The sequence below is a fragment of the Micromys minutus genome (assembly GCF_963924665.1).
Source record: "Micromys minutus genome assembly, chromosome: 22".
Lineage (NCBI taxonomy): Eukaryota > Metazoa > Chordata > Mammalia > Rodentia > Muridae > Micromys > Micromys minutus.
In genome coordinates, this window is record NC_137957.1 from 19,258,647 (window position 1) to 19,271,957 (window position 13,311).

At 36.2% G+C, this 13,311-nt stretch overlaps 1 protein-coding gene across 1 annotated transcript in view; it reads left to right on the top strand.

The window, feature by feature from the left end:
• The window catches only part of TRHDE (thyrotropin releasing hormone degrading enzyme), a gene marked incomplete at both ends in the record, with an annotated part of 372,282 nt that overhangs the window by 267,289 nt on the left and 91,682 nt on the right, over nt 1–13,311 (top strand). The window contains one exon of the mRNA XM_080935655.1: nt 12,558–12,623. Within this exon, the coding sequence (XP_080791781.1) occupies nt 12,558–12,623 (66 nt within the window). The remainder of the gene's footprint in view (nt 1–12,557; nt 12,624–13,311) is intronic.

Here is a 13,311-nt window from a genome sequence, read left to right on the forward strand (position 1 = left end):
TCAAAGCCCATTTTCAGGGAACTCAGAAAAAAAAGCACCTCACAAACTCCAGTTTTACCAACATATTCATTTTATGTCTTGGTAATATTTCAAGCTAGCAGCAAAAGCAAGAGGTGCGGATGGTTTAGTACCTGGAAACACCCCTGCAGACTGTATATTTGCACTGTTTTGCTGACAGGCATACAGCCCCTTCAGGTTGTTCTGTTGCTACACAGGAGATATCTGGAAGCCAAAGCACTGTAAGGATGTGCTATTGTCTGTAATTTAAGCAGGCAAACAAAAACCCCTTTCAAAGCGTAGCAGGTTGTTTTGATTTAAAATACTCTGTTTCACCCTGTATTTGACAATCTCTTATGAAAAAAAATAGTAATTTGTACAAGATTTACATTCATTAAACAGGGTGATAGATTTTTAAAATATGTAAAACACCTTTTTGTTCTTGAATAAATAGCTGAATACTTATCTAGGCAAGCTGCTTCTAAAGGTAAATTTAGAGTAAACACACATTTAAAATTTCTGACTTGCAATGGCTTGCAAACAATGGTACTCCACCATTGTTCCTATATCTCCCCATTTTTTCCTATATCTCCCCATTTTCCTATATCTCCCCATTGTTCCTATATCTCCCCATTGTTCCTATATCTCCCCATTTTTTCCTATATCTCCCCATATTTTCCTATATCTCCCCATTGTTCCTAAATCTCCCCATTGTTCCTAAATCTCCTCATTGTTCCTATATTTTCTTAGTAGCTTCATTTTCTCAATGCTTCTCTCTCTCTCTTTTTTTCTTCTTATTTTTTAAACTTCACGTGGATGCTTGAAACTTCTTACCTGGAGCATGGTTGATAACGGCTTACGGAATTTAGCAGCAGAGAAATCTTTAAATAACAACTTATTTCATTCCATTTTTTGCTCTTGACTTTTAGAATTAAGCTACAGATGTTCCCCTTCTGTTTGTACCGCCCTTAGATCTCTGCTACTTATGCAATTTAGCCTCATAATTTTCAAAAGTGCCTTCCAATACTAACCAATAATAAATATCTTGTTCTACAATGTTGCTTTCTTTGCTTTATTTGGTGAACTGTAATGGTTCCAGTCACTTGTTCTGTTTTTCTCAAGGTCAAGGAATTGAATACATGGTCTGAAGTGCATGGACCAAGTTCATATAAGACTCAAATAAGACTGCCCAGCTCTTGTGTATCTTTGCTGTGATGGGAATAGTTAATCATTTCTGTGTATCACTTGAAAACCACCTTACTCTATGTGTTTAGAATAGTTAAGGTCATAGGATGGTGGGTCCCAGTTTAAAAGGCTCTTCTTGAGACACTAAGTTAAAATGAATGATTTTTTAAAAAGACATTTTTTTGAGTTGCATATTTTATTTTATCTTTAAAAAAAACCCTATCATAAATGGGATTGAATTTTTAAATTTACAAATCATTTTAATTTTAATTGAATATTTTATTTATTTACATTTCAAATGTTATCCTCTTTCCCAGTTTCTGCTCTGGAAACCCCTATCACATTCTCCCATCCCCTGCTTCTATGAGGGTACTCCCCCACTAACCCACCCACTCCTGCCTACTTGCCCTGGAATTCCTCTACACTGGGACATCAAGCCTTCCCAGGACCAAAAAAAGGCCTATCCTCCAATTGATATTCCACAAGGCCATCCTCTGCTACATATGCACCAAGAGCCATGGGTACCTCCAAGTGTACTCTTTCTTTGGTGGTTTAGTCCCTGGGAGCTCTGGGGTCAGGAGGTAGTCTGGTTTGTTGAAATTGTTGCTTTTTTATGTGTTGAAAACCCATTTAGCTCCTTAAGTCCTTTCCCCACCTCCCCTCTTGGGGACTTGTGTTCAGTCCAATGGTTGACTGGCAGCATTGGCCTCAGTATTTGCCAGGCTTGGCAGAGCTTCTCAGGAGACAGCTATAACAGTCTCCTTTCAGTAAGCATCTTTGGATATCTGAAATAGTGTCTGGGTTTGGTGTCTATATATTGGATGGATCTAGTCTCTGTATGGCATTTCTTTTAGTCTCTGCCCCACACTTTTCTCTATATTTTCTTCCTTGAATATTAAGTTCCCCCTTCTAAGAAGGACTGAAGCATCTACATTTTGGTCTTCCTTCTTCTTCAGCTTCATGTGGTTTGTGAATTGTATCTTGGGTATTCTAAGCTTTTAGAATAATGTGCACTTATCAGTGAGTGTGTACCATGTGTTTTCTTTTGTAACTTCATTGCTCCAATCAGAATGATATTATCTAATTTCATCCATAATAGCTGAGTTAATCCATTGTGTAAATGTACCATATTTTCTGTATCCATTCCTTTGTTGAAGAACATCTAGGTTCTTTCCAGCTTCAGCCTATTCTAAATAAGGTGGATAAGAACATAATGAAGCAAGTGTCTTTGTTATATGCTTTAGTATATTTTCCATATATGCCAGGAGGGGTATAGCTGGGTCCTCAGGTAGTACTATGTCTAATTTTCTGAGGAACTGCCAGACGGCTTTTCACAATGGTTGTACCAGCTTATAATCCCACCAACAATGGAGGAGTGTTCCTCTTTCTCCACATCCTCACCAGCATCTGCTCTCACCCATGTTTTTTAATTCACCCATTCTGACTGCTGTGAGGTAGAATCTCAGAGTCACTTTGATTTGTATTTCCCTGATGACTAAGGATGTTGAACATTTCTTTAGGTGCTTGCAGGCCATTCAATATTCCTCAGTTGAGATTCTTTGTTTAGTTCTATACCTCGTTTTTAATAGGGTTATTTGATTCTCTAGAGTCTAACATCTTGAGTTCTTTGTATATATTGGATATTAGCCCTCTCTCTGATGATGTAGGATTGGTGAAGATCTTTTCCCAATCTGTTGGTTGCTGTTTGTCCTCTTAAAAGTGTTCTTTGCCTTACAGAAACTTTGCAATTTCATGAGGTCTCATTTGTTGATTTTTGATCTTAGAACATAAGCCATTGATCTTCTTTTCAGGAAAGATTTTCCTGTGCCCATGTGTTCGAGGCTCTTCTCCACTTTTTTTTCTATTAATTTCAATGTATTTGGTTTTATATGAAGGTCTTTGATGCATTTGGACTTGAGCTTTGTAAGAGGTGATGAGAATGGATTTATTTACAGTCTTCTACATGCTGAGCTCCAGTTCAAACACCACAATTTGTTGAAAATGCTGTCTTTTTACCTCTGGATGGTTTTAGCTCCTTTGTCAAAGATGAAGTAACCAGAGGCATGTGGGTTCATTTCTGGGTCTTCAGTTCTATTTTTTTGATCTATCTGCCAGTCTCTGTACCAACACCATGCACTTTTTAATACTATTACTCTGTAATACAGCTTGAGGTCAGAAATGGTGATTCCCCCAGAAGTTCTTTTATTGTTGAGAACATTTTTTTGCTCTCATGGGTGTTTTGTCATTCCAAATAAATATGAAAATTGCTCTTTCTAATTCTATAAAGAAGTAAGTTGAAATTTTGAAGGAGATTGCTTTGAATCTCTACATTGTTTTCAGCTTGATGGCCATTTATGCTATATTAATCCTGCCAATCCATAGATTTCTTTCTTCAGAAACTTCATGTTCTTGATACAGATAATTCACTTGATGATATTTTGGGTAGTCTGTAGTTTTTAATATATATATATATATATATATATATATATATATATATATATATATATATATAGTTTTAATATATATATAATTTTAGCTAATATTCATATATTAGTACATACCATGCCTGTCCTTGTTTCTTAGTTACCTCACTCAGGATGATATCTTCTATTCCCATCCATTTTTCTGCAAACTTCAAAATTTTTCCCATTATTAATAACTGAGTAGTATCCCATTGTGTAAAGGAACCACATTTTCAGGATCCATTCTTCTCTCATCTGACATCTTGGTTGCTTCTGGCTATCACAAATACGGCCGCTATGAACATAGTACTCAAAATGCTGGCTGAAATAATAAGACAACAAAAAGATATCAAAGGATTATGAATTGGCAAAGAAGAAATAAAGGTATCACTATTTGCAGATGATATGATAGTATACATAATTGACTACCAGAGAACTTCTGCAACTGATAAACAATTTCAGCAAAGTGACCAGAAATAAAATTAACTCAAATAAATCAGTAGCTTTCATTTACACAAATGATAAACAGACTGAGAAAGCAATTAGGGAAACAACTTTCTTCATAATAGCCACAAATAATATAAAATATCTTGTGATAACTATTGCACTAATTATTAAATAAGGTTCTGTTCAATTGCTATCAGCCCCAATGTCTCACTCCACAGGAGCTGTTTCAGTGTGGAGTTGGAATATAATCCCCTAGGTGGTTAGTTTCCAAGACTGGTACCAACACATCTTGTTCCACGGGCCTGTGCACCTTCACCTTGTGCAGGAAACAGTTAGTTCCAGCTACATCTCAATCATTGCTTTCACACACTGTCCTCCACAGCCTGGTAAATTCATGACTCCACAATCAATATCTTATTAAACAGGCTTATATGTTAAATTCTCAATCCACAATTTATCTACACAATAAGCTTACAACCAGTTGACAAAGATATAAACTGCCCATGTAGATAAGATAAATTGACCCACAGAAAGCCATAGAAATAATCATAGCAACCTTATCCATATTGAGATGTATCCACGTCTGTATCCATGTTTCCTCCCCTGAATCTCCTGCTTTCTCTTCCTCTTCCAATTTACCAACTTTGTCCCTGCACACTCTCTTCTGTCCAAACATGTATTGATGTGACATCAATCTTCAGATAACTAACCAAGCAAGTGAAATATCTGTATGAAAATAACTTTGAATCTCTCAAGAAAGAAATCAAAGATCTTAAAAAATGGTGAGATCTCCCAGCCTTATGGATTGGCAGAATTAACATAGTTAAAATGGCCATCATACTAATGGCAATCTACAGATTCAATGCAATTCCCATCAAAATCTCAACACAATCTTTCAAAGACATGAAAAAAGCAATTCTCAGATTCATCTGGAAAGGCAAAAAACCAACCAAACAAACAAAAACAAAGAAAGAAACAAACAGAATAGCAAATAGAATTTTCACAGTAAAAGAATGGCTGGTGAAGTCACCATTCCTGACTTCAAGCTCTATTAGAGCAATAGTGGTAAAATTACATGGTATTGGTATAGAGACAGATTTCTTCTATAATTTTGTTGAAAATATTTACTGGCTTTTAATTTGAGAATCTTAGCTCTCTTCTATACATATTATCCTTAGGTCTGGTCTTCTCATTGTGTCCTATATTTTCTGGATATTTTGGATTAGAAGCTTTTTGTATTTTGCATTTTCTTTGACTGTTGTGTCAATATTTTCTATGGTATCTTCTGCCTCTGAGATTCTCTTCTATCTCTTGTATTCGGTTCCTGATATCTTTCCTAGGTTTTTCTATCTCCAGGGCTGTTTTTCTTTGTTATTTCTTTATTGTTTCTATCTCCATTTTTAGATCCTGCATCATTTTTCTTAATTCTTTCACCTGTTTGATTGTGTCTTCCTGTAATCCTTTAAGATATTTTTTTGTTTGTTTTTTTAAGGGCTTCTACCTGTTTACCCGTGTTTTTATGTACCTTTTAAGTCAGTTATTTATTTCCTTCTTAAAGTCCTTTATCATCATCATGTGATGTGATTTTAAATCTGAATGTTGATTTTCAAGTGTGTTGGGCTATCCAGGACTTGCTGTAGTAGACGAACTGGGTTCTGATGATGCCAAGAAGCCTTGGTTACTGTTGTTTAGTTTCAGTTTCGTGTGCTGCCTTTGGCCATCTGGTTATCTCTGGTGTAAGTTGGTCTTGCTGTTTCTGAGGGGATCCTGTTTCTCCTATGAACCTCTGGGCATGTGAGTTTTGGATTGACAGCATTTCTGGGAGACCCAATATCTCTGGGTGGGATTTGGGTTCAGAGAGCTGTGCCACAGGTTTAACTCCAGACAGATCGAGTCCCAAATGTTAAAGGACATTTTTGTTGTTATTTTATGTACACAACCTTTTTGGAACTTCCTGTTTTTCATAATGTTCAGTTTTTCATACCCAGACTGTTTGCCTGCCTCTGACCAGCTTGATTGCCCGTTGTCCAGCCTGTTTGCTTGTCTCTTGTCTTTTTAAACAAACCTTTTCCTAATACCATTTACAATATAGTCAAAACCTAGAACAGTTACAAAATGAGCTTATTGCATTTTGTATAAATTTTAAAATATAACTTTTATTTACTATCTAGGGATATCTAAAATCAGTGTTTGTTGAAGACATCCATTGATGAATTAGACATGATGTTGGGTTTTAAACAATACAATAAACTCTGGACAATTTAATTAGAATTACATTTATTAATTATGGTGTTCCATCACATCATTGAGAAGAACAGTAAAACAAAACTGACTGAAAGATCATCACAAGGCTCAGAAATCATGACACTTTGCCAAAGTACCAACTAAGAACAGCTGATTTAGTTCCTGTCATTAGTGTTGACACTCCATGCTTAGTGACAGCTCATCTCAGGAGATTTTTCCTCTACTTTTCAGATGGTTTACATTACTTCTTATGAACCATGAAGGCCAGGACACATGGTTATACTTTAGCTGCCAAAGGAAGCGAGAGGGAATATTTAGCATTTTGTCCTTTCCATTTAAACACTGAGAAGGAGTTCTTGTCTTCTTCCCACATTCCACATGGAATTCTTGCCCCTATATAAAAATGGAGCTCAAATATTGGGAAGCCAAAGACTAACAAATGTTCACTCAAAAAATTTTGAGGTATACTTATTTATGCTAGAAAGCAACAACATTTTAAATCTTTGCTTTAGCCTTCTTGTCAAGAGTTCAGGGGAAAAATATGCTTGAATTTATCTTATACTCTGGCAACTGATTTTCCTGTAGAAGCTGTTCTGCCCCTGGTCATCACTGAAGCTCAAATGTTTCCCCTTATTATAGAAATGCACAGGAATGTGTATGCTCTATCCTAGGCTTCTATGCTTTCTCACGAGTTACATTCTGCTTTCTTTTACTTCCTTATCCTCTTTGGGAGCCCTTTGATTTAGAAGACTATGATTTTCCTGTATACGGAACCTTAAGCTGTATGTATTAACATGATTTTGCTGAAGCATGCAGGGCCATTCCGGGAAGTGCACAATATTGTTGGTATGAAACTTAGAGGAAAACCTCAAGACTCTTAATAATAATCCCATGAAGGGATGCTGCCTACCTGCTCTGTAGCAGGTCTATCTGATGGGACTTTTTACTTCCATCCAGCCTCAAAGCAGGGTGAAGCTGATATGGGTTCAAACAAAACAAAACAAAATAAAAACCCCAGCTCTATGAGATCTCCAATAGGAAGGAAGAAGCTGTGCTGTTTAGTTTCAGTTTCGTGTGCTGCCTTTGGCCATCTGGTTATCTCTGGTGCAAGTTGGTCTTGTGCTTTGCACAGTTTTGCTACACGTATCTCAGCACGGAGAAAATAGCCACAGAAATTTTATTGGACCATTATCTATGTCCCCAGGAATAAGCCACTCACATGGTTAATTCTCCATCCCATCCTATTAAAGGACTTATTGAGAGCAGGACAAGTATTCCATAACTATTTTCATGTCTTAGAAGATAAAAGTGCTTTACTTCCTGAGCTCACTCATTTCATTTTTCCTCTTGTCAGTTTCTTCTAATTGCCTTTCATACATGACACATCATGAATCATGTCATGTGTTAACAGAAGAAAGTAGAAAGTTGTCTCAGATGCAGTAGTTCAATCTTTTAATGACATGGAATGCAAGTCATATATTTGACAAGTATTCACTGAAATAATGAGTTAGGTGCTATATTATTCTCTAAAGAGGACATCTTGGGTGAACCTAGTAGACACAAAATTAATAGACACAAGTTAGTCACCACATTATCAGTTTTTAAGAGAGAGCCACACTGCATATCAAGTAATGGATCATAGCCATATATCCAGTAACTTCTGTGTACCAGTCTATGCACAGCATTGTTGGTTAAAGAATATTCAACTGGAATACCTTGTTCCTGAATTCCTTGCCATTTACATGGATAATGTGGGTAGCTTGACAGTGAACAAGCAACTGTAGCATGATGTAGATGTTATTATGTAACACAATGAATGTAGATCTAACAAAGATAGTTTAGAATTAAGGTATTAAGTCAGGAGACTTGTCGAAACAGGATCTCGGTTTATTGCAGCAGATGCATGCTTATATAGAAAAGGGGCAGGGGGCAGGATCAAAGTGGTGGAAGATGACATGTAGATGGGATGTGGGGGGTGGCAATAATGTTTTTTCCTGTCAGTGTTAACTGAGCAGAGGAAGTTCTAAGTAGGTTGTGTTCAGTCACTATTCAAAAGTGATCGATCCAAGAAAGGTCTCTAAACTTGTGTCTGGCTCAGGAAGCTGGATTAGGCCTCATGTCAGGGTCTAGCCAGGCCCAATGGGGATCAACAGGATTCCTGGGAGAAATTTATCAAAAGTTAATCTGGGAGAATACACTGAATTTAAGTGAGCAACAGAGACAATAATATATAGAACACCGCATAAGCAAACAGAATAGATTTATTAGGCATATTCAAGAACAACCAAGTGTCTCATTGAGGTTGTGGGACAAGAGAGAAACAGATTGTGTTGAAGAGCTACATGATGGAGTTTAGATAATATTTGGAGCCTACCAATTGTTCCTATGAGAATTTGACCAAAAATATCCTGATTTCTGGTAGAGATTATAGTTCAAAGAATGGAGCAGGGATATGGGCAGTTAGATTCTTCCAAGCAACATTCAGGAGAGTGAGTATCAAAGAAATGAAGTGTAATGGGAGACTCGAGGGGAGATGTTTCTACCACAGAGCATCATTTGAATGAGGGGTAAGAGAGGCATGGCATAAGATAACTTTCTTGTTGGGGGGATAGGATGGAGGATTTCTGTAGGGGAGACTGGGAAGGAGGCAACATTTGGAATGTAAATAAAGTAATAAAAAAGAAAGTTATCCCCTGGCACATATGTACCAGAAATCTACCTGCTTTGGCCTCAGAGGGAGAAGATGCTCTTAATCCTTGAGACACTTGAGGTCCCAGGAATCTGGAAAGACTGGTGGTAGTGGCAGCACCCTCTTGGAGGTAAGCGAGAGGAAGAATGGGATGAGGAACTGTGAGAGGGCTAGCACAGATGAAATGCCAATAAATAAAATGCTTAAAATTAAAAATAATGTTACTGTAAAATGCTTCCAAAAGGAGCTAATGCAGAAGAGAAAATGGCTCAGTATTCAATGTGATGCTCACCATGTCTGTAGCACATCTTGGTCTTGGATTAAGCAGGCAGTTTATGCATGCATAGCCTGTTTGTGATTTGGATATGCGCTATGGCCTCTGAGGTCCAGTCCTTGATTTGTTAACTGATGATGTGTTAACTGAATGAGATAAAGTATATAGGAACTCATGCTGATCTCCAGACTTGGCAAATGTATGTCACGAGTGTCCTACTCTCCATCATTACCAATGACATTTTCTTTCCTTTAGCCACTTTTCCAATGTGTAGCCTGTAAGCATCAAAAATACTAAAAGAGATAAAGCCTATAAAATATTCAGGGTGTACTGGAAATTCTTTACTGTTCCATCATTGTATGTATTCTCATAAAAGTAACTGCATGTAGAGTGTTCTTATTATAGTCATCTTATAAATGTGAAAACAGGGAGAATAAAGCTCAAATATGGTAGCTCTTCCATAATTTATTTGTCATATAGATAGTGAGTGTTCAACCTTGGATTTGATTCCAGATTGTCAGATTCACACTCTTCTTCATTAAGTCCCAATGCCATGACACCTCTTCTCATCAGTAGATATATAAAGCCATATGCTTATTGGATATATGTTTAATAGCTGAATTATGTGCCATGCTCCTTTACATAGTCTAGTGCTTCTCTTTGCTTGCTATTTCCAATAACTCTACTTCCGAAGTACCTAGTGAGGAGTACCCATAATTCTTTGCACTAAAGCTCTCAATGTTATGTAATAAAGTCATATCGATTTCTGGTTGATGTTCATATACCTGGAGGTTAACATTGATGTCTATTTTAGATTCATATGTGTGAGCATCTTTATATTCATTGCCTTGCAGGCTTTAAAGAAACATAAATTGTGTTAATTACATACAGATATTTGATCGTATTTTATAAAATGGTAGTCGTAGCAAGACTTTTCTAGGTTCTCTTATAGACATATGTCCTTCACACAAATAACACATAGAATTTTGCAGTTCCACGTAGTAAGGTTTGCCCTGCTGACATCTCAGCACCTCCGAAGTTGCTTGATTTATGCTAAAGTGCTTTACATATTTTATGAAATGAATGAATGGAATATTAACTATTAGATTAAATCAACATTTAATGTCCTTTGAATTTTTTTCATTTTTGTAATTCTTCCAGGGAATGCCATTTTGTTCATTTAAGAAATGATTGTATTTGTTCAAGCATAATATAACAAGCTTTTTTGGAGAAAGATTATTTGACATATGTAGACTTCTATATTCCATTACAGCTGAGGACTGTGCCTGAAAGGACCCAAGAAAAAAGCTGTTGCTACTGACCACTGACCTACCCATGCTGTGGTTGCCACTTTACTCTGACAATTAACATGTCAACCCACTTAAAGTGGAACTTTAATATGAATTGGAGGGGGACCACAAACTCCGTTTGATGATCAGCAGAACAGGATCAGTTTATAGCATAAGTGGTAGGGATGTCGATGGCCTGTGAGAGGAAAAATTAACTTACTGGACGTCATAGTACTCTTTGTTTCTTTGTTTTAGTGTTTTAGAAGCATGGTCCATGTGGCAAACATATAGTTACACCTTACAGAATGAGTGTCTTTCTTAATTTTTGTTTTTGAGAATTTCAACCATGAGTGTATTATATTTACATCATTTCCACTGTTCTTAAGCACCTTCCTACTTCCTCTCAGAGTCATGACTTATTCCTGAATAAATAATAATAATAATAATAATAATAATAATAATAATAACAATAGTTATATACCTTGATCTACATATTCTTTAGAGTCCATTTGGTGTTGCTCATGTATACATATATTTAATAATGACTAACTCACATCAGATGACTTGCCCATGGGGCTTGTTCCTGAAGAAAATTAACTCTCCTTCTGTTAGTAGCCATTGTCTATTCTTTTATGGAGTGGTGTAGCTAATACTGAATTCTTTCCAAGTTCATGTATATAGATGCTGGAAGAAATAAGGAAATAAACGAAAGCTGAAGTGAGGTATTTAAGACTCATGCCCCTGCTACATTCCCCTCCAAAATGTATTTCTCGGGTTTATGTTGAACAAACTTCCTGAATCTTGGTGGAAGTTTGATGTGAATTCATGTTGGTTATGAGTTGTATGCATGCTCTATTTTCAGTAAAGTTATTCATAACACCTGATGATGAAGTTGAATGTGTGAGTGCTAAGTAGGGGTTGGACGTCACCTTCCAGGGCATATGATTAAGTGGGAACTGTCATTTGCTCTGCTGTGAATTGCCAACAAGAGCTGAATGCGTCCCAGGTTCTACAGTCTGTATTTAAAATTTGCTTCCCTGTTGTTAATTATCCTCAAAGTGCCCATTCCACATAAAGTATTGAGAAGTCAGCAACTCTTTTCAGTTCAAGAACTTTGATAAAAAAAAAGAAAAAGAAAAGAAATTCTGTCTTCTTACCTACATGATGTTAAAGAAATAGAATTTTGAATGGAAGAATTTCTTCGTTTTCTAAATATGTCAGTATTTCTGTTCATTTTCCTCTTTGAAATAAAAAAAAACTGTCACTAATTATCTTGATAGCTGTCACCTCGATAATGAGGAAGACCACACTTCTCACAATGGACTTAGGTGTGAATCAAAGTGTGTAGGTTTATCCACTAATGGAACATGATGAGAAATGGGAAATACTAAGCCTGAAGCTGTGAAACAAACTCAGGAGCACTTTATTGATAGTAACATGTGCTTCAAACTACTGAGACACCTGTGTGATTTGCAATTGTCAGTCTTTCCTTTGTACAGAACAACCAGACAGAGATTGGAGACTGAGCAGTCTAGTTCAACATCCGTATATATCAACTAAAGAAGATGCTTCCTCTTACCCAGGAAAGCATATGCTTCCCTTTGAAAAATTGGAAGGGGTGATGAGAATGTTTGTTCTACATATTTCATTGCAGACATCACTTTCTCAAAATAAGCTAACTTTGACCACCTCACTTAGAGTACATCCTGACCTTGGGGTTCCATATGACTTGATTATAGCTATTAAAAATCCTTGTTAAGGAATTAGTATTGTTAGGTGAGCTAGGAAATATGTTATCATTAAACCTACTGGGAATATTTTTAAATTAGATTCTAAATCTTTTTGCATGTCTTCCTCTTAGCCTAAATGCATTTATACACATGGAAATGGTTAATTGAATTGAGAAATAAATGTATTTACTGGTAATTGCTTAACCTTTGAATGGTAATTACCATTTTATATTCTTATAGGATTATTTAACCATTCACAAGTATGGCAATGCGGCCAGAAATGATCTCTGGAATACATTATCAGAGGTAAAGTAGAGAAAGCTGAAATATCAAAATATGTTCTTGAACATCTGAGTTTTTGTTTCTAAAACATTAACTTCTATTGACATTGGCAGTTTGTATGTACTGTGCATAACTGTTTTTTCTTCATATTACTTTGGCACTTTTTATGTACTATAAAGAATATAAGACTTAACATCATTTGAGTCACAAATGTTAGTTAAAAATGCCTTGTCTGCTTTGAGTGTGACATTGTTGCTAATCAATTAATGTTATAAATGTCTATAAACTCTTTTAGTCATCAAACATACCTTTTCTATTCCAATGGTTCTCCTGTTCATCTCACCATGATCCCATATCAATGTCCTGTGTCCCTTTGTAAAATCTCACTTATGGCTGCCAGTGTGTGAGTTGGTGTGGGACCATCTATATGATGCAGAGAAGCATTGTAGTCCTTCTGGGTGACATGACATGCTTGAAGAAAATTCACTCTCCTTCTCCCACTAATTAATATTGGCCAATAGCTCTGCTGCTTAGTGTGAGGGTTTCTGATTCATCTGTGCAGTCCATGTTAAGACTTTAAATAGTCTGATCTTGCACAGGTCTTGTGCATGAAACATGACAATACTTTTGAATGCTATCTTAATGTTGTATGATAGATTCACATTTAAAAAAGAAATATTGAAGTTTTTAGAAAATTTTTATTCCATGATAC